This window comes from Lontra canadensis, unplaced genomic scaffold (genome assembly GCF_010015895.1).
Source record: "Lontra canadensis isolate GAN:19392208 unplaced genomic scaffold, GSC_riverotter_1.0 scaffold60, whole genome shotgun sequence".
Lineage (NCBI taxonomy): Eukaryota > Metazoa > Chordata > Mammalia > Carnivora > Mustelidae > Lontra > Lontra canadensis.
Window position 1 is genome coordinate 12,096,959 of NW_022631054.1, and position 21,641 is coordinate 12,118,599.

The window sequence follows — 21,641 nt, forward strand, 5'->3', positions numbered from 1 at the left end:
AGCTTGTTCTTTATAGTTAAGATTCTGGTTTTTTTGGTCTCTTTTGTTATTTGTTCAGTTATTCTGTTAAATTCCACATGTGAGTGAAATCATCTATCATTTGTCTTTCTCTGTTTCACTTAGGATTTTACCCTATAGGCCCATCCATATCGTTGCAAGTGGGAAGATTTCCTTCTTTTTGATGGCCGAGTAATGCTCCATTGCATATATATACCACATCTTCTTTATCCATTCATCTATTAATGGACACTTGGGTTGTTTTCATATATTGGCTATTGTAAATAATGCTGCAATAAACTTAAGGATACCTATAGCTTTTCGAATTAGTGTTTTTGTACTCTCTGGGTAAATACCTAGTAGTGGAATTATTAGATCATATGGTAATTCTATTTTTTATTTTTCAAGGAACCTCCATACTGTTTTCCACAGTGGCTGCACCAGGTTGCATTCCCACCAATAGTGAATGAGTGTTCCTTTTTCTCCACATCCTCAGCAACACTTGTTGTTTCTTGTGTTTTTGATTTAGTCATTCTGACAGGTGTGAGGCAATATTGTAGTTTCGATTTGCATTTCCCTGATGGTGAGTGATGTTGAACAACTTTTCATGTGTCTGTTGGCCATCTGTATGTCTTCTTTGGAGAAAGTCTGTTTATGTCTTCTGCCCATTTTTTAAATTGTATATATTTGTGTTTTTGAGTTGTATCAGTTCTTTATATATTTTGGATATTAGCCCCCCTAGTGGAGATATTATTTGCAAATAACTTCTCTCCTTAAGTAAATTGTCTTTTAGTTTTGTTAATGGTTGCCTTTGCTGTGCAGAAGCTTTTTATTTTGATGTAGTCCCCTTAGGGTTGGGGGGGGGGGGCTTTTGTTTCCCTTTCCTCAGGAGATTTGTCTAGAAAAACATTGCCATAGCTGATGTCAGAGTAATACCTATGCTCTCTTCCAAGATTTCTATGGTTTCAGTTCTCCCATTTACTGGGATGATCAAATGATCAAATAATTAATCCATTTTGAGTTTATTTTTGTGTATGGTGTAAGAAAGTGGTCCAGTTTCAATTCTTTTTTATGTAGCTGTCTAGTTTTTCCAACACCATTTGTTGAAGAGACTTTTTCCCATTGCGTAATCTTGCTTCTTTGTTAAAGACTAATTGGCCATATATTCACGGGTTTATTTCTGGGCTCTCTATTGTGTTCCATGCCCTCTATGTGTCTATTTTTGTGCCAGTACTATACTGTTAGGATTACTACAGCTTTGTATTATATCTTGAAATCTGGGATTGTGGTACCTGCAGTTTTGTTCTTCTTTTTCATGATTGCTTTGGCTATTCAAGGTCTTTTTTGCACGTGTTTCCACACACATTTTCAGATTATTTCTTCTAGTTCTATGAAAAATGCTGGGGTTTTTTTTTTAGATTTTATTTAAAAATTTTTTTTTAAATTAAAAAAATTGTTTTTAAGATTTTACTTTATTTGAGAGAGAGAAACGGAGAGAGCGTGAGCATGAGCAGGGACAAGGACTGGCAGAAAAGCAGACTCCTCCCTGAGCAGGGAGCCGGACCCAACCCAGGGCTCCATCCCGGGACCCTGGATGACCTGAGCTGAAGACAGACACTTAACCAGCTGAGCTACCCAGGTGCCCCTAAGATTTAATATTTTTAAAGTAATCCCCATACCCAACTTGGGGCTCTGGAACTTGAAGCCCCGAGACAGAGTCACGTGCTCTGACTGAGATAGCTGGATGCCCCTGTTGCATTAAATCTGTAGATTGCTTTCAGTAGTATCAACACTTTATCAGTATTTTCTCCCTACCTGAGAATATAAGTTCTTTATATTTGTTTGTATCATCTTCAATTTCTTTCATCAGTGTTTTATAGTTTTTAGAATACAGGTCCTTCACCTCCTTTACTACGTTCATTCCTAGGTATTTTATTCTTTTTGGAATTTGGCAATTCAAATGGGGTTATTTTCTTAATTTCTCTTTCTGCTACTTCATCATTGATGTCTAGAAATGCAATAGATTTCTGTATATTGATTTTTATATCCTGTGACTTTACTGAATTCATTTATCCATTCTAGCAGATTTTTGGTGGAGTATTTCAGGTTTTCTGTATACAGTGTCATGTCATCTGCAAATAGTGAAAGTTTTACTTTTTCCTTACCAATTTGAGTGCCTTTTATTTCTTGTCTGATTGCTGTGGCTAGGACTTCCAGTGCTATGTTGAGTAAAAGTGGTGAGAGTGCACATCCTTGTCTTCTTCCTGACCTTAGGGGGAAAGCTCTGTTTTTCCCCATTGAGTATGCTGTTTTTCTGTGGGTTTTCATATATGGCCTTTATTATGTTGAGGTATATTCCCTCTAAACCTACTTGGTTGAGGTTTTTTTCATGAATGGAAATTGTACTGACAAAAATGCTTTTTCTGCATTTATTGAAATGATTATGTGGCTTTTGTCCTTTCTCTTATTGAAGTGATAACCATTGATTGGTTTGCAAATATTCACTCCCCCTTCTATCCCAGGAATAAATCCCACTTGATTGTGATGGGTGGCTTTTTAAATGTATTGTTGTATTTGATTAGCTAATATTTTGTTGAGAATTTTTGCAGCTGTGTTCATTAGAGATATTGGCCTGTAGCTTTCTTTTTTTTGTAGTGTTTTATTTTATTTATTTGAGAGAGTGTTTACCTAGTTTTGGTATCTGTAATGCTAACCTCAAAGAATGAATTTGAAGTCTAGCTTCTTAGTCTTCACAGGGACATTGTCATGGTTGTTACTCTGAAATAACATTTGAAAGTCCTTGATCTTAAATGATCCCAGTTTCTTCTGTATTTTATTGATCACGCTTAAAGAACCAGAAGTGGTCTTTTCCTCACTCTAAATTTTGAAGGAAAGTAGCCACTTGTTAGCCAAGTACTGAATTCTCAAGTTTCTCAGAGCAGCTGGACTTGTGGGATTTGGAGATTGGAGAGGTATCGCTTCAGACTGGGAAGGAGACCTGCTAAATGAATTTACAGCAGCTCCTGCAGGGAGGGGTCAGGGGCAGATTTGCATACCTGCTAGTTGATGGAAAGAAGCATTTTTGAAGGCTGGGATTTCTCCAAATACGGCCACAATGCGACAGTATCAAGAGATTGCACAGGGTGCTGTAGTTGTTGCTGCCACTATCCACCGAGATGACTATGGTGAAGCATATAGGAAAGTGAAATGCCAGGTCTTGCTCTAAGTGACCAAGTGACTGGGATGGTATTAACCAGCAGTCTGATTTAACCCAGTTCTTGCAACAGGCATCAGAGAATCAGCTCAGAGGACTTCTAGGTTTCCTCCCGTCAGCTGAGAGTTAATGTGGCTGACTCTGCAAACATCCAGTACTTTGATCTTACTGGGATGAAGGAATTAAGACCTGATCTTTATCTTCTAGGATACAGGGGAAATGGCCAGAGTCTGTTGAAATGGAAAAATTAGCCAGTTCCTTGTTTCGGAGCCCAGCTGAGTCATGGCATCTGTACCAGGGTATCTGACCTTTTTTCCCCTCGCAGCTGTTGCAGATTTGCCAGTTGAGATTATGTGTACCTTCATAAAAAGGCATGTGGCCTGGAAATACGATCTTCAGCGTTTTGGATTTTGTTTTAAATTTTAAATAAGATCATGGCAAATGAAATTAGGACCAATTATCTGTTCCTGTGGTGTCAAGAGATCTTCATTTTCTTACACAAGGAATTTAGACACAATGGTTTGATATATCTTACACAGGCGAGGTATACAGGTATCCTCTCTTATTTTAATCCTTATGACAAATCCATTCATTCATTCATTTAACAAATATTTTTTGCGAGCCTTCCATGTGCCAGGCAGTGTTCTAGAAACTGAGGAATACAGCAGTAAGCAAAGCATGCACAGGCTTCAGGCCTCATGGAGCCTAGATTTTAATGGGAAGAGAGACATCAAACAAAATGAATTTGCAAAATATGTAGTATGTTAGATAGTGATAAGTTCTCTTGAGAAAAATACATTGGGAAAAGGAGCTAGGGAGTTTTGTCGGGGGAGTTACATTTTAAATAGCATGATTAGGGGCAAATTCATGGAGAAGACTGCACTTGAACAAAAATCTTAAGGAGGTGCGGGAGCAAACCATGAGGCTATCTGGGGAAACAGAGCAAAGGAAATACCATTTGTAAAGGCTCTGAGGCAGTGGCATCCTGGGCCTACTCTAAGAGAAGGAAGGAAGCCCATGTATCTGGAGTAGAGTAAGAGGGAAAGAGGAAATGTAATTCAGAACATGTAAAGCCTTGTAGTCCACTGTAAGAACATTGACTTTCATTCTCAGTGAGACAGGGATAATTTTATTTTATTTTATTTTATTTTTCAAAATTTTACATTTCTTTAATTTTTTTTATTATGTTAGTCATCATGCAGTACATCCTTAGTTTTTGTTGTAGACAGGGAGAATTTTAAGCAGAAGAGTGACTTTGATATTACTTACATTAAAAAATATTTTTTATAATTTTTGTTGAAGTATGATCGAAGCATAATTGTACATGTTTAAAACAAAATTTGATGGGTTTTGATATATGCATGCATCTGTGAAACCATCATGATAGTCAAGATAAACATATCTAGAAGTCCCCCAAATTTCCTCATGCCTCTGTATGATCCCTCTCCTGCCTCTGGTCAGGCAACCACTAATCTGCTATCACTGTAGGTTAGTGAGCATTTCCTTAAATTTAATATAAATGGAATCATTCTGTGTGTACTCTTTTATGTCTGACTTCTTGCTTTCATCATAATTATTTTGCAATTCATCCATTGTTTAACTTAGTATTTCATTCCTTTTTATTACAGAGTAGTTGTCCAGTGTATAGATATATTATGACTGATCGTTCATGTCAGTGGATATTTGAGGTGGTTTCTAGTTTCTGGCTGTCCACAAATAATAAACAGCATATAGTTTGGCCCTGTTATTTTGTTCAGTCTGAAAGTCTCTGCTGTAATTTGAATATGTTTTGAGAACATTTATATTTTATGTGATTATTGGTGTAATTGGCTTAAATCTGTTATCTTACTCTTTGTTTTCTGTTTTGCCCAACTGTACTTGTTTTCCCTTTCTTCTTTTTTTTTTGCCTTTTTTTGGATTGTGTATGTTTTATGGTTCCATTTTATTTCCTTTGTTGGCTTATTAACTATACCTTTTTTTTAGTAGCTGCATTAGTTTGTATAGTATAAAATTTTAACTCATTACGATTTACCTTCAAGTAATACTATATCACTTCACATTTAATGTAAGAGCCTCACAGTGTTGTACTTCCATTCTTCCCTCCAGAGCTTTGTGCTGTGGCTGTCCCCCATTTTATATCTACATAGGCTTGTAAAGCCCACAGTAAATTATTGTATTTCCTTTAAAACTCAATTATCTTTTAAAGTGATTTTAAAAATAAAAATCAAGATTTATATTTGCCCATATATTCACCATTTCTGGTGCTTTTCTTTACTCTCTGTAGATCCAGATTTCTATCTGGTATCATGTCCTTTTGCCTGAAGGCCTTAATGCAGGTCTGTTGGTAATGAATTATTTCAGCTTTTCTTTGTGTGAAAATGTCATTATTTTGGCTACCTTTTTGAGAGATATTTTCACTTGGTATTGAATTTGGTGTTCAATATTTTAAGACGTGTCTTTTCTATCTTCTGGGTTGCATCTTTTTCCAATGAGAAGTCGATTGTCATTGTTACCTTTGTTCTTCTGTGTGTTAGATGATCTTTATATGTGGTGCTATTAAGATTTTATCACTGATTCTAAGTAATTTGATTATTATGTACTTTGGCATATTTTTCTTCATGTTTCTTGTCCTTGGGGTCCATTGAGTTTCTTGGATCTGTGAGTTTATAATTATCATCAATTTGGAAATTTTTTAGCAGTTAGTTCTTCAAATATTTTTTTGGTCCCTCCCTTCCTTTTAGGGACTCTAATTACACTTTTAGTCTGCTTGAAGTTGTCTCACTGCTTGCTGTTGCTGTTTCCAGTTTTAAACATTTTCTTTTCTGTTTCATTTTGCATAGCTTCTCTTGCTATGTCTGGGTTCACTGATCTTCTGCAGTGCCTCATCTCTGTTAATGCCATCCAGTTTAGTTTTCATCTGAGACTCTTATTCTCTAGAAATTTTATTTGTGTTTTTTAAATATCGTGAATATTCATAAATCTTTCCTTCACATGCCGATACTTTCCTGTAGCTTATTGAAAATATGGAATATAGTTATAGTAACAATTTTAGTGTTCTGTTAATTCTACCATCTCTATCGTTTCTGCATCTATTGATTTCCCACTCATTATGGGTCCTATTTGCCTGATTTTTCCCATGCCTAGTGATTTTTTATTACATACGAAACAGTGTAGATTTGTTATATGTGAATATTTTTATTCCTTTTTTATTTAAATTCATTAACATACAGAGTAATATTAGTTTTAGGTGTAGGATTTAGTGATTCAACACTTGTATACATCTGGTTCCCATCACAACAAGTGCTCTCCTTAATCCCCATCACGTATTTAACCCATCTCCCCACCACCACCTCCCCTCTGGTAACCATCAGTTTGTTCCCTATCGTTAAGAGTCTGTTTCTTGGTTATCATCTCTTTTTCTTCCTTTTCCATCTGTGTTCATTTATTTTGTTTCTAAATCCCACATATGAGTATACTCATGTGGTATTTGTCCTTCTCTGACTGACTTATTTTGCTTAGCATAATACTCTTTAGCTCTATCCACAGCGTCTCAAATATCAAGAGTTCATTATTTTTTATGGCTGAGTAATATTCCATTGTGCATATATACCACCTCTTCTTTATCCATTCATCTGTCAGTGGACATTTGGGCTCTTTCCATACTTTGGCTGTTGTTGATGGTGCTGCTATAAACATCAGCGTGCATGTATCCCTTTGAATCAGCATTTTTGTATCCTTTGGGTAAATACTTAGTAGTGCAATTGCTGGATCCCAAGGTAGTTCTTTTTTTTTTTTTTTTTTTTTTCCTGAAGATTTTATTTATTTGACAGAGAGAGAGAGCACGAGTAGGCAGAGAGGCAGGCAGAGAGAGAGGGAAGCAGGCTCCCTGCTGAGCAGAGAGCCCTCCCAGGATCCTGAGACCATGACCTGAGCTGAAGGCAGAGGCTTAACGCACTGAGCCACCCAGGCGCCCCCCCCAGGGTAGTTCTATTTTTAACTTTTTGAGGAACCTCCATACTGTTTTCCAGAGTGGCTGCACCAGTTTGTATTCCTACCAACAAACAGTGTGAGGGTCCTCCTTTCTCCGCATCCTCACCAACACCTGTTGTTTCTTGTGTTGTTAATTTTAGCCATTCTGACAGGTGTGAGGTGGTATCTCATCGTGGTTTTGATTTGTATTTCCCTGATGATGAGTGATGTTGAACATCTTTTCATGTGTTTGTTGGCCATCTGTATGTCTTTTTGGAAAAATGTCTATTTGTGTCCTCTGCCCATTTTTAAACTGGGTAATTTGTTTTTTGGGGTGTTGGGTTTTATGAGTTCTTTATATATTTTGGGTACTAACCCTTTATCAGATATGTCATTTTTATTCCTTTCAATATTTTTGAGCCTTAACTGAGATACAGTTAAGTTACTTGGAAATAGTTTGATCTTTTTCAGAATTGCTTTTAAGCTTTGTTAGGTAGGACCAGAGTAGCATTTGGGACTAATATTTTCTTTCTGCTGTCCCATGAATAACCAGATTTTCATCTTCTGAGTGCTAAGAGCACAAACTATTTCTGACCCGATGTGTACACTGAGGAATTTTCACCTCCTTTTCTTGGGTAGCTTTTTCAACTCAAGGAGACTGCCAGGCTCTGTGCAGGCACCTCCTCCCTGCACTGTTGCTGAGAAGTTTTTTCAGATAGTAAGCTTGGGTAATCATAGTACTCACGTTGTTTGTTCCCCTTCTCTTAACGATCACTGTCCTAGATTACTACTTGTCCAGGGTCTGAAAATTGTTTTATTTTTTTGGTCTAGTTTATTATATGAGAGGGTAATTTTATTATTTGTGACTCTATCATGATTGGAAGTAGAAGTATTTTCTGAATTATATTTTAAAGGCTGTTTTGTTGAGAACAGATTCCATGGGAACAAAAGTGGAAGCAGGACTACCAACAAGGAAGCTAGTTTACTTAATTCAGATAAGTGGCTTGATCTCAAGGTGGTAGTGGTAAAAGAAGTGAAAAAATGATCAGCTTTGATGTTAAGGCCAACAAAATTTATGATGGGTCGATATACAAAATTTATGGTGGGTCGAAAGAGAGGAGTCCAGAATGACACATAAGGTTTATATTACCTTCATTTTATAATTGAGAACACCAGAGCATGAGAGTTTATGAGGCTTGTTCAAGGTCAAACAGCCAGTTTCAAACTCAGATCTTCTAACTGCAAAGCCCTGTCTCTTTCTACTGTACCACAGTGACACTTAACACTGAGAGTAGGATAAGCTACAAGTGCTAGAAGAATGCAAAGAAAAGAGAGACATTACCCTGCTTGGAAGAATAAAGGAGCATCCATACAAGTCCTCATTTGAACTCATGCTTTCTAAAAATTTGGTATAATTGGGTAAGTCCAGGAGGAGAGAACGTTAATTATTAAGGGAGTAGGGTGACATGAAGTGCAGAAGTCTCTGAGGTATCTTTTGACTCAGGAGTCCCTTGATCTGGGTAACCTTACCAAAGGTCAATATGGTTTCATATGTATGTTTTGTAAAATTTCTAATGTTCAAAACTGAGGGGCCTACTGACAATATTTGTATCCTATTTGCCCTTAGAACAGGGGGCTGAATAAACATAGGTATGTTTCTTTTTAAGAAGATCCAAAAGACAAAATCTTACTTGAGATCCTTAACATAAAACAACAACAACAACAAACCTTTATAGTAGGATTAATTTGAATGGCTGTGGTGAGGAATTTGAATTATATTGCAAATGGGATGGGAAGCCATTGGAGGTTTTTTTTTTTTTTTTAAGATTTATTTATTTATTTGAGAGAGAGCGAGAGCACGCACACACATATATGTGAGTGGGGGAGGAATAGAAGGAGGGGGATAGAGACTGCAGACTCCCTGCTGAGTATGGAGCCTAATGTGGGGCTTGCTCCCGGGACCCTGAGATCATGACCTAAGTTGAAATCAAGAGACAGGCACTTAACTGGTGCTCCACCATTGGAGTTTTTAAAAAGGGAATTCACATGATTTCATCTATGATTTTTAAAATTTTACTGTGGCTGATAGGTGAAGAATAGACTGGTAGGAGCAGGGGGTGGGCAGGAAGAATCAAAGTGGAAGGAAGATCCTTCATAAATCTTTTATAGACTTGAACTGGAGTTGTAGTAGTATCGAAGGTAATGAGAATGGCTTGCACTCAGGGTATATATATATATATATATATATATATTTTTTTTTTTTTTTTTTAAGATTTTATTTATTTGACAGAGAGAGATATCACAAGCAGGCAGAGAGAGAGGAGGAAGCAGGCTCCCTGCTGAGCAGAGAGCCCGATGCGGGGGCTCGATCCCAGGATCCTGGGATCATGACCTGAGCCGAAGGCAGGCGCCCCTCAGGGTATATTTTTAAGGTATACTTTCACAGAACTTGCTGGTTGTTTTGGATGTGGGTGTGAAGAAAAGAGAACGAACGATGATTCATAGGTTTTTGCCTGAGCATCTGGATGAATGGTGGTACCATGCAGTGAGATAGTACAACTTAGGGAGGAGTAGCAGATTTTAGAGGGAACTTCAAGAGCTCTGTTTTAGAAATGTTAATTTGAAGATGCCTTTTAAGACATCCAGTTGGAGATGTCAAGTAAGCACTTGAATATACGAGTCTTGCACTCCCAGGAGAGAGCTCAGTATTAGCAATAAAATGCTGGGTATTGTTAATTAACATCAAAGATTTAAAACTATAAAACTGGAGGGGTGCCTGGGTGGCTCAGTTGGTTAAGCATCTGACTCTTGATTTTGGCTCAGGTCATAATCTCAGGGTTATGAGATCGAGCACTTCATCGGGCTTCATGCTGGGTATGGAGCCTACTTAAGATTCCTTCCTCTCTTCCTTGCCCTTTTCCCCCAACTCCCTACTCACGTGCACGCTCTCTCTCTCTCTCTCTCTCAAAAACTATGAAACTGGAGGGAAAAAAAATAATTTAGGGAGTGAGTGTAGGGAGAGAAAAACGATATTTCAGATCTGAGCTCTTGAGTACTAAATGATTTAGTGGTCAGGAAGAGAAGGAGCTAGCAAAGGAGAATAAAAGATGAGCAGCTAGTGAGATAGGAAGACCAGGAAATCATCATGTCCTAGAAACTAAAGAAAGAAAAGTGTCTCAGGAAGAGTTACACAGATATTAGGTTGAACAAAAGGCAAGCCCACACAAAAATACATAGTATGCAATTCTACTTATAGGAAATCCAGTAAAACAAAAATAATGCCATATGTTAGAAGAAACTGATTGGGAGACAAGAGTTTGACTAGAAAGGGGCACATGAGAACTTTCTGGGGTAATAGAATTATTATCTTTTGTTTTGGATGTTGTTATATGGCTATATATAATTATCTCATGAACAGAACACTTAAGATCTGTATATTTTAGTGACTGTAAATTCCAATTAAAAAAAATTTTTTTTTTAAAGAGGGAGTTAAAACTAAATGATGTTGAGAGGTTACATAAGATGAGGATCAAGGTCATTGGTGATTTTGACAGCAGTGATTTCAATGGCAGAATGGGATGATTGACTCAAGTGGGCTGAAGAGAGAATAGGAAATGAAGGTGTGAAGATGACAAGTGTAGAACCCCCACATGGAATCTTTCCTAAAGATGGGAGCACAGAACTGCACAAGCCAAGGAGGCCTAGGAAAGATTTTGTTTTTATTTTTGTGTGATGGAAGAAATGATATGTTTTTATGATGATGTAGGAAGTAGAAATTCATGGCAGAGGAGAGGGAGGGCAGTGTAGGTGGAGACCTTAAAGAGGAAAGTCAGAGGAGTTGCCTTTGACAGGAGCATGGTGTTTCCTTCTGCTGTTGTAGATAGGAAACTAGAGTATATGGATACAAATTTAGGGTAATAGACTTGTATAGCAGAATATGAAGCATTTTTGTGTTGTTGCTTTTTACCCCCAGTTGAATAAAAAGCAAAGTCAGCAGATGAGTGTGAGATTTGGGGAAGGAGTGCTGGAAGCTTGGAGAGAAGATGAGAGTTAGTTGTCTTGGAGAGAGAGTGAGCACACATTGTCCAGGTATCTGTAGTATGGTTAAGGAGACCCACTTGATACTTATCATCTTAAATATAAAGAGACAATGGCCAGCATGATTTGGGGTTTTTCTTTAGTCACCCTTCAGCTGCCTGAGTGCAGTTGTAAAATAGATGGAAAGTTGGGTTTAAAATGGTTGGGATTTCACCAGGACTGTGGTGTCCTGTGTGTGTATTATGATGGGGTTTAAGCAAGGTTTCAGTTAGAACTAGAATTTAAAATGAATGTTGAGTAAAGAAGTTGAGAATATAGGCAGTTTGCTGATGACAGAATGAGTTCATGGAGACACACTGCAAATTTTTCTTGTTGGAAGATCAGAGAATAAAGGGAGACTATTTCACATTGGAGAACAAGAAGCTTGGACATATGATGGTGACTGAGTAATGAGGGCTGTCAGACAGGATTAGATTTTTCCTGATGGTTTCTTAGGGGAAAGTCCTCATTATTTCTTATCATAATCTCATTCTTGAGCTTGATTTCAATTCTTTCTGTGATTTCCTGTCACATTTCCAGTAGTTCTTCAGGATAGTCTACCATACCTACAGAGTCTGCCTGTGACCTACCCCCGTACCCTTTCTAACCTACTCTTTTTCCTATCGTTCTCCCCTCCTGACGCCCATTTTACTATTTCTTGAACATTCTGACGCCTCCCCCCATCCCTCTCTTTATCTTTCTTCACACCAGTACTCCAGTTTGAGGACAGAGACTTTTCTCTTGTTTCCTATTGCTTCCCTAGCATCTAGAACAGTGTCTGGTGTCAAGTAGGTGTTTGGTAAATATTTGTTTGGGTGAATATAAATGGCAAGTTTCCCTAATGCCTTTCAAATACATTTATACACGTTTTCACTGGCAAGTATAGCATGAAATGGCTTTTCATGATGATTTGGTTTTCTCCAACCACAAGAAAAAGACTCAGGCATTAATTAACATGTTATAGGAAGACGGTTTTTAGAAAGAACCCACCTGTTCTGAAATTTATGGTGAAATGGAAGTATTACTTAATTCTTGATTAAGCAGTTTTTTAAAAATAAATTTCATGGGTTAAGTTAATGGTTTCATTTTTATGGCAAGAACATTAATTTTTGTGAAATATGAGAATATGACTTGTGTATTTTGTTTTCTAAATTTACCATGACCATTCTTCTTCAGAATCATGGTTGTTTAGAGGATCTCCTTGAATTTACTTGGGAAGCAAAACCTAAACATTACAAAGTGCAATGGCAATACAAGATAAAAGTCAAGATAGTGACAAAAGTAATTGTAAGGCAGAATGCTACGAATTATGAAGTCTTTCTGGGGCAAACAGAATTTGCTGCCCCAGTTCAGTTTGAAGTAGTATACTGCTCAGTCCGTGGAATGATGTCACTGTTGTTCCTCAGTAGCCATTTAAGTTCTCTGAGCCCATGGTGGACCCTATTATAACTGACATTTCTGTTTTCATTGCAGTTGTCGGACAAGTAACCGCAAGAGTTTGATTGTGACCACTAACACATCACCTACACTACCAAGGCCACACTCACCACTCCATGGCCACACAGGTGAGTGCTTGAAGGTTAAGAAAGGTGGGGGAAAGAGTGACCAGTGACACCTAATTTCTTTCCTACTTCTCACTTTGTGTGGCTCAGCATAATACATTGTTACTTCACTCAGTTGACTGAGGAATACAGAGTTCATGGGCATGCTTTCTATGGGAAGATGTGTTCAGTCTGTTTTTGACTCTTAGTTGTTTCTTGCCTCGACCTGCCAACATTCCTTTTGGCCTTGTGCACGTTTTGGGGTCAGGTTTGTTTCCTGGGTCTATGGCGTCTGTACTGGTATATAGAGAGCGTGTTATGGCTCCAGCCATCTGGGACCATGTGAAAAGAGCTTTATTAAATGTTGTCCTACCATGCCCAAGGGGCAGTCCTTACAAAGATGGTTTTCTGCCTCATGCGACTCCTGATAACTTTCTCTGTTAGAATAGGAGTCAACAAATGGGGCGCCTGGGTGGCTCAGTGGGTTAAGCCGCTGCCTTCGGCTCAGGTCATGATCTCAGGGTCCTGGGATCGAGTCCCACATCGGGATCTCTGCTCAGCAGGGGGCCTGCTTCCCTCTCTCTCTCTCTCTCTGCCTGCCTCTCTGTCTACTTGTGATCTCTCTCTGTCAAATAAATAAATAAAATCTTAAAAAAAAAAAAAAAGAATAGGAGTCAACAAAGGTGATAGGAATATTCGTTTTAAGTTGGTGTTAATTTCACATATTGTAACTGAAGCAAATGATCTCTATATTCAGACTCTGCTCCATCTGGAATATGGGCTCCTCCAAACAGTATAAGGACTGATTTACTTGCCTCTGACTGGGGAATATAGAAAAATTAAGAGGGAGAAGACCTCATTTGAGTTAGCCATATATTTTAGTTTAGACATGTATTTTTGCATCCCAGGGAGGCCAGCAAAGGGGCCTTAGCTTTGCTAAAGGGGTTGCTGTGCTGTTAAACTCTTCACTGCTACATTATTTACAGTGGGAGTTCCAGACCTAGGTGTAATGGAAATGGAACAGGCTTGGAACCATAGGAAGCTGTTTAGAGCTTACTGCGTGGGTAAGCCATGGACCTTCTCTATCTTTGGGCAATAAAACAGTACCAAAGCAATGAAACAGCTCATCATCAAGCCAAATAAGACAGATCTTTTTCACTTGGGTTTGTCTCCTTGCTCACAGTTTACTGTGTCTTTGGAGGGAGAAAATGAGGGTGCATGTGGAATAGTTGTCTAAGCACTGGCGATTCTGAAATTGCTCTTTGTCCTTGGGAGAAGGTTCTCACTTTACTGGGCTCCTATCCAACTATTATTCAGTGGGCTCATGGCCCGTTTCCAGGAATCAATAAAACTCTTAAACACTAACTGTCACGTTAGAAGACACCATGAAGAGTGCAGGAGGACCCAGGGGATTGGAGACTTACTGAGACTGGAAAGCAAAGCTCTCATTGTGTTTAGGTATGTTCCTCCTCAAACTGACTGGGTTATGTGTACTCTACCCTGGAACTTTGTAAAAACAGCTTATATCTGACCTGGCCTTTTCATCCTATAGAAATAAATTTAGCATCTCTAGACCTTATACATTATTTCACAACTATAATATGAGTACTAGGCATTAATTACTACTGGCTTTTCCTTTCTGAGATGATTATCTATTTAGATTCCCAGAAGTTAGAGTTTAGGACTAGATCTTCCCTATTCAAGGGACTTTGATTGAGAACATCATCTGGTCTTTCAGCCTGCCTAGGGCTGTGGACTGTAGCTTTGAATTAATATGTATAACATACTTCATATTCCATAAATGTTACCTGTCATAATCATCATCTCTCCCTAATCACTGCAGAAAATCCAGGTGGGCCTCAGACCCAGGGAAAAAGGATGAACTTAAAAGCCCAATTCATGGCTGTAGACTCTTTACCTAACCTAGATGCTAAGAAAGGCAGCACTGATTGTTCCATGCAGATCAAACTTCCCATTAGATTATATCCTCAGTTCTTATACATCCTGATTTGTTGAGTAATATGAAGTCTGTCGATTTGAAAGGCTATTTATTCCATATAGGTCAATCTGTTATTAAATATTTAGTATATATAAGTAGATTATAACTACAGTAAGGTCAGTTTAGTAGGTACTTAGTCATTCTAGAAATAGAACCTTCCTAGTTTGTTGGATTTTTTTTTTTTTAATTTATAAACTTTGTTTAAATTTTATTTTATTTATTTATTTTTTTTAAGATTTTATTTATTTATTTGACAGAGAGAGATCACAAGTAGGCAGAAAGGCAGTCAGAGAGAGAGGAAGGGAAGCAGGCTTCCTGCTGAGCAGAGAGCCTGATGTGGGACTCGATCCCAGGATCCTGAGATCATGACCTGAGCCGAAGGCAGCGGCTTAACCCACTGAGCCACCCAGGTGCCCCTTTGTTTAAATTTTAGAGCAGTTTTTAGGTTCACAGCAAAACTGAACAGAAAGTAGAAAGAGCTCCCCTATACACCATCCCCACACCACGGGTTGGGGGTGTATCCTGCGCCAGAGTGGTACAGTTGTTGAAGTCAATTAACTTAAATTGGTACATCATTATCACTCAAAGTCCGTAATTTATATTAGGGGCCACTCTTGGTGTTGTATATCCTGTGGGTTTTGACAAAGGTGCAGTGACAAGTATCTATCATTTTAGCTTCATAAAGAATAGTTTCACTGCCCTGAAAACCCCTGTGCTCTGCCTTTTCATCCCTTCCTGCCTCTAACCCCTGGCATCCACGAATCTTTTCATTGTCTCCATAGTTCTGTCTTTTCCAGAATTTCATATAGTTGGAATCATACAGTATGTAGCCTTTTCAAATTGGTTTATTTCACTTAGTATTTGCACTTAAGACTCCTTCATGTCTTACCATGGCTTGATAAATTATTTTTTAGCACTGAGTAATAATATTCCATTGTCTGATGTACCACAGTTTATAAACCCATTCACCTACAGAAGGACATCTTGGTGGCTTCCAAATTTGGCAGCTTGAATAAAGCTGTGGTAAATATCTCTGTGAAGATTTTTTGTGGACATTAATGTTCAGTTCATTCGGATAAATACCACAGAGCTTGATTGCTCTGATCATATGATTAAGGGTATGTTTAGTTTTAAGAAACTGACAAACTGTCTTCCCAAGTGTCTATACCATTTTGCACTCCCACCAGCAATGAATGAGAGTTCCTGTTGCTCCACATCCTCACTAGCATTTGGGATTTTGTGTTTTGGAATTTAGCTATTCTAATAGGTTTGTAGTGGTATCTCATTGTTTCAATTTTCATATCTCTAAGGCATATGATGTTGAACATCTTTTCATATGCTTACTTGCCATCTTTTTTGGTGAAATGTCTCTTCACATCTTTTGCATGGTTTTTAATCAGGTTATTTGTTTTCTTATAGTTTAATTTTAAATGTTCTTTGTATATTTTTGATAATAGTCTTTTATCAGATGGCTTTTGCAGATATGTTTTCCTAGTCTTCAGCTTGTTTTTTAATTCTCTTTTGCATAGCAGAAGGTTTTAATTTTAATGAAAACCAGCTTAATTATTTCTTTAATGGATCCTGCCTTTGGTGGTGTGTCTATATTTTTTTATGAATGAATGAGGGAGTGAGCACACATGCAGGAGAGGAGGGACAGAGGGAGAGGGAAAGAGAAAGTTTTAGCAGGCTCCATGCCCAGTGCAGAGCCTGATGTGGGACTCGATCTCATGACCCTGAGCTGAAATCAAGAGCTGGACGCTTAACCAGTTGAGCCACCCAGGCACCCCTGATGTTGTGTCTAAAATGTCATTGTCAGAGTGCCTGGGTGGTTCATTTGGTTATGCATCCAACTCTTGATTTTGGATCAGGTCATGACCCTGGGGTCCTGGGATTGAGCCCCACATCAGGCTCCCTGCTCAGCAGAGAGTCTGTTTCTTCCTCTGCCCCTCTTCTCCATTCATGCTCACACTTACTCTGTCTCTCTCTCTCTCTCATTCTCTCTCAAAAATAAATAAATAAAAAATCTTTTAAAAAAGTAAATAACATGTCATTGCCATACCCAGGGTCATAAAGGTTTTCTCCAATGTTACCTTCTAAGAGGTTTATAGTTTTGCATCTTATGTTTAGGTCTGTGATCCATTTTTAGTTAATTTTTATGAAGGTCTGTAGATTCATTTTTTTGCATGTGGTTGTCCAGTTGTTCCAGCACTATTTGTTGAAAAGACTGGGTTTTTTCATTTTGTTTTGTTGCTTTTCTCCTTTGTCAACGATCAGTTGACTATATTTATGTAGGTCTGTTTCTGCCTATTTGTTCTGTCTCTATTCTGTTCCATTAATTTGTCTTTTCTTTATCTAGTACCATAGTCTTTTTTTTTTTTTAAAGTACCATCCAGTCTTGATTACCATAGCTTTATAGTAAGTCTTGAAGTTGAGTAGCATTACTTCTCCAACTTTGCTCTTTTTCTTCAATATTAAGTTGGCTATTTTGGGTCTTTTGCTTCTTCATATAAACTTTAGAATCAGTTTGTCAACATCTACAAAATAATTTGCTGAGATTTTGGTTGGGATTGTGTTGAATCCATAGATTAAGTTAGGAAGAAATGACATCTTGACAATATTGAGTACCCCTTTCTATACCTTTTAATTCCTAGTCTTATTGTATTAGCTAGGACTTCCAGTGCAGTGTTGAGAACCAGTGATTAGAAGGTACCACTTGGTGGAAAAGCTTCAAGTTTCTCACCATTAAGTATGATATTAGCTGTTTGTAAAGTTTCTTTATCAGGTTGAGGAACTTTCCTTCCATTCCTAATTTGTTGAGAGGTTTTAAAACCATGAATGAGTTTTGGATTTTGTCAGAAGCTTTTTCTGAATCTGTTGCCATGATCATTGGATTTTGCTTCTTTAGCTTGTTGATTTGATGGTCACGTTAGTTGATTTTCCAATATTGAACCAGTCTTGCATACCTGGGATAAATCCCGTTAGTTACAGTGTATAATTCCTTTCAGGAATTGTTGGTTTGATTTGCCAATATTTTTTGGAGGATTTTACATCTATCATGAGAGATAATGGTCTGTAGTTTTTTGTTTTTTGTTTTTTTTTCTTGTACCATCTTTATCTGGTTTGGTATTAGGATAATGGTGGCCTCATAGAGTAAGTTCCCCCTGCTTCTATCTTCTGGAGGAGATTGTGGAGAATTGGTATAATTTCTTGCTAAATGTTTGATAGAATTCATTATTGAACACAACTAGGCCTGGTGCTTTCTGTTTTGGAAGGCTATTAATTATTGATTAAATTTCTTTAAGCCTATTTGGATTATCTGTTTTTTGCCTGAGCTTTGGTAGTTTTTTTTTTTTTTTTTTTTTTTAAGGAATTGGCCTATTTAATCTAGGTTTTCATATCTATGGACGCAGAGCTATTCATAACATTGTTTTATTTTCCTCTTCATATCCATGGAATCTGTAGTCCTGTCCCTTCTTTAATTTCTAACATTAGTGATTTGTGTCTTCTATTTTTCTTAGCCTGGCTAGAGGTTTATCCATTTTGTTGGTTTTCTCAAAGACCCAGCTTTTAGTTTTGTCGATTTTTCTCTGTTGATTTCCTGTTTTTTATTTCATTGATTTCTCCTCCAGTATTTATCATATCTTTTATTAACTTTAGACTTAATTTGCTCTTTTTCTAGTTACTTAAGGTGGAGGCTTAGATGATTAATTTTAGATCTTCTTCCTAATATATGCTAATACTATCTATATATATATAATATATAAAATAATTTCATCCTATGACTTTCTCTCAAAGCTGTGTTTCACTGCACCTAACAAATTTAGGTAAGCTGTAACTTCATCTTCATTTAGTTAAAAATATTTCTAATGTATTAATTTATTTATCTTGAGATTTCTTTTTTAACCCATGTGTTATTTTAAGGTGTGTTTTTAATCTCCAAGTATTCTGCCATTTTCCAGTTATCTTCTGTTCTTGATTGCTAATTTAATTCCATTATGATCCGAAAGTAGACATTTTATGATTTCTGTTCTTTTAAATTTGTTCAGATGTGCTTTATGGCCCAGAATGTGGTGTGTCTTGATGAATGCTCTATGTGATCTTGAGAAGAATGTGTGTTCTGCTGTCATTGGATTTGGTCCATAGATGTCACTTATGTCTAGATGTTTGATGGTGCTACAGAGTTCAATGTTGTCTTTACAGATTCTCTGTGTATGTAAATGTGGAATTGCTGAGTCATGGAATATAATGTATAAATTTTGGGGATAAGATTAATAGATCTGTGGTCATGCAGATTTATATGATGTTTAAGTATCACCTGATTTTAAACTAGTATACTGGGACTTAGAGGGTGACTTCCTTGTACCTTTGGAGCAAGCCCCAGTAATTCATTCCTCTTTACTCCCTAATACTTACAGCCTCCTCATTCTATCTTCCTTGAATCCACTAGGGCTGATTTCATTATCCCTCATTCCTGTTACTGTCAATCACTACAGGAATCCCCTGGCACCCTCCTCTCCCATCTCCTACACTCTTAATTCCCAGAAATCTCTGAATATTCCCTGTCTTGTCCCTTTTTCTTAACGCTCTCTGACTCTTGAAACCCTTCCAGTGTACCTTCTGGAGTTTATTATCAGCAAAATCTCCTATATGCTCAGTCTTGTTCTAATGTAATCTTGTAGGAGAGGGAGAGGTTAGAACAGATTGTCCTGCAGCCCTCTCAAGTGTTAGCTCTTACCTATCCCATGACCTTATACCATTGGGCCTGAAAGGAAGAGGAAGTTGTTCTTCTTATCTTTTCATTATTCTCTTTCTTAATGTCCCCAAACTTTGAATCGTTTTTTAAAAAGATTTTATTTATTTATTTGACAGACATCATAAGTAGGCAGAGAGGCAGGCAGAGGGGGAGTGGGAAGAAGGCCCCCCGCTGAGCAGAGAGACAATGCAGGGCTCTATCCCAGGACCCTGAGATCATGACCTGAGCTGAAGGCAGACGCTTAACCCACTGAGCCACCCAGGCGCCCCCAAACTTTGAATCTTATACTATTAAATTCTATCACTACCCATCGTTGCAGTTGTAAATATCTTAGCTTTTAACTCTGTTACTCTTCACTTCTAACTCCTAGGGGGTTTTTTTAAGATTTTATTTATTTGACACAGAGAGAGAGAGAGACAGTGAGAGAGGGAATACAAGCGGGGGGAGTGGGAGAGGGGGAGGCAGGCTTCCTGCTGAGCAGGGGGCCCGATGTGGGGCTTGATCCCAGGACCCTGGGATCATGACCTGAGCTGAAGGCAGAGGCTTTAACCCACTGAGCCACCCAGGCGCCCCTTGATGAGATTTTTTTGTCCTGTTTATCCATTTCTGGCCATTTTTAAGAAAGGGGGCTTTGTTTTTGTTTTTGTTTTAAGAGTTCTTCTGAATAATGTGATTTTTAATAATTAAATATTTGCTTCAAAATGTTAATATTTTAACATCTTAATCTTCTTATTTTTTTGAGTTTTTATTTAAATTCCAGTTAATTAACATAGAGTGTAATATTAGTTTTGGGTGTACAATGTAGTGATTCAACACTTCCGTATGTCACCCAGTATTCATTGTGACAAGTGCACTCCTTAATCCCCATCACCTATTTAAGCCATCCCCCTACCTACCTCCCCTCTGGTAACTATACATTCTTCATAATTAAGAGTCTGTTTCTTGGTTTGCCTTTCTCTCTCTCTTTTTTCCCCTTTGCTCATTTGTTTTGTTTCTTAAATTCCATATATGAGTGAAATTGTGTGGTATTTGTCTTTCTCTGACTTACTTTGCTTAGCATATTCTCTAGCTCCATCCATGTTGTTGCAAATGGCAAGATTTCTTTCTTTTTTATGGCCGAGTAATATTCCATGGTATGTATCTACTATATCTTCTTTAAGACTTGGGAAAAGCTGGGGTAGGGAGAAGAAAAAAGACAGAAAAAACCTTTGATAAACTAACTTTGGGTGAATACATTCTGACTTTTTTATGGTCTTATGAAGGCTCTTATCACTTTTCATTTGACTTATCGAAGAAACTCCCTAACTCCTTTTTTCTTTCTACTCAGTCCATTCTGAATTTTAAAACTGGACTTTTCCCCTAATATATTACTTTGTACCCATCATTCTGCTACTTAGAATTTTTGAATAACAGCATTTGCCAAAGTGGTTCTCTAAACACCATCCATTCGGGCATGGGGGGAAATACAAAAACTTATTTTTTTACCATGAAAAATGAGAATTAAATCAGGGTTTACTAGCATTTAAGTATGGATCCACACTGGTACTACCCACATTAGACCCATGTGTTAGCCTGTGTCATAAACTGTACATAACCTACCATGAACAGAGTTGAGTTCCCCTGTACACCCTCAGTCACCATTTTCCTTGAGCATATTGCAGCTTACAGGTGCACTTCCACACCTCCCCCAAGTTTTTGCTATTATTTAAGTCTCTTTTAAATTCAAATATTAGTGTACAGTGTTAAATTAGGTTCAGGTGTACAATATGATTCAGCAATTCTGTACATTATTTAGTGTTCATCAGAATAAGTATGTACTCTTCATCTGCTCACCTTTTTAACCCATCTCCCCGCCCCCACCCTGGTAACCACCAGTTTGGTCTCTTAAAAGTGCATTTGTACAGAACCTTGTAATACAGTGTGGTGGGAGCCTTTGAAATGGTTTGTGTAAAAAGGAAATTTACTGGTTGTCTTATGGCAAATTACTTAAAAGAATGGTCAAACTAAATGTTGTAGCAGTTTTCTTTTACAAAATGTCAAGTCTCCCAAATTTGCAGAACTTGTCTGTGCTAACAAGTGCTTTTCAGTAGT

At 37.6% G+C, this 21,641-nt stretch overlaps 1 protein-coding gene across 11 annotated transcripts in view; it reads left to right on the forward strand.

The window, feature by feature from the left end:
• The window catches only part of MAST2 (microtubule associated serine/threonine kinase 2), a 211,563-nt gene that overhangs the window by 135,484 nt on the left and 54,438 nt on the right, over nucleotides 1-21,641 (forward strand). For all 11 annotated transcript variants that reach the window (XM_032877648.1, XM_032877658.1, XM_032877650.1 and 8 more), the window contains one exon: nucleotides 12,731-12,822. In XM_032877648.1, coding sequence (XP_032733539.1) covers nucleotides 12,731-12,822 — 92 coding nt within the window. The remainder of the gene's footprint in view (nucleotides 1-12,730; nucleotides 12,823-21,641) is intronic.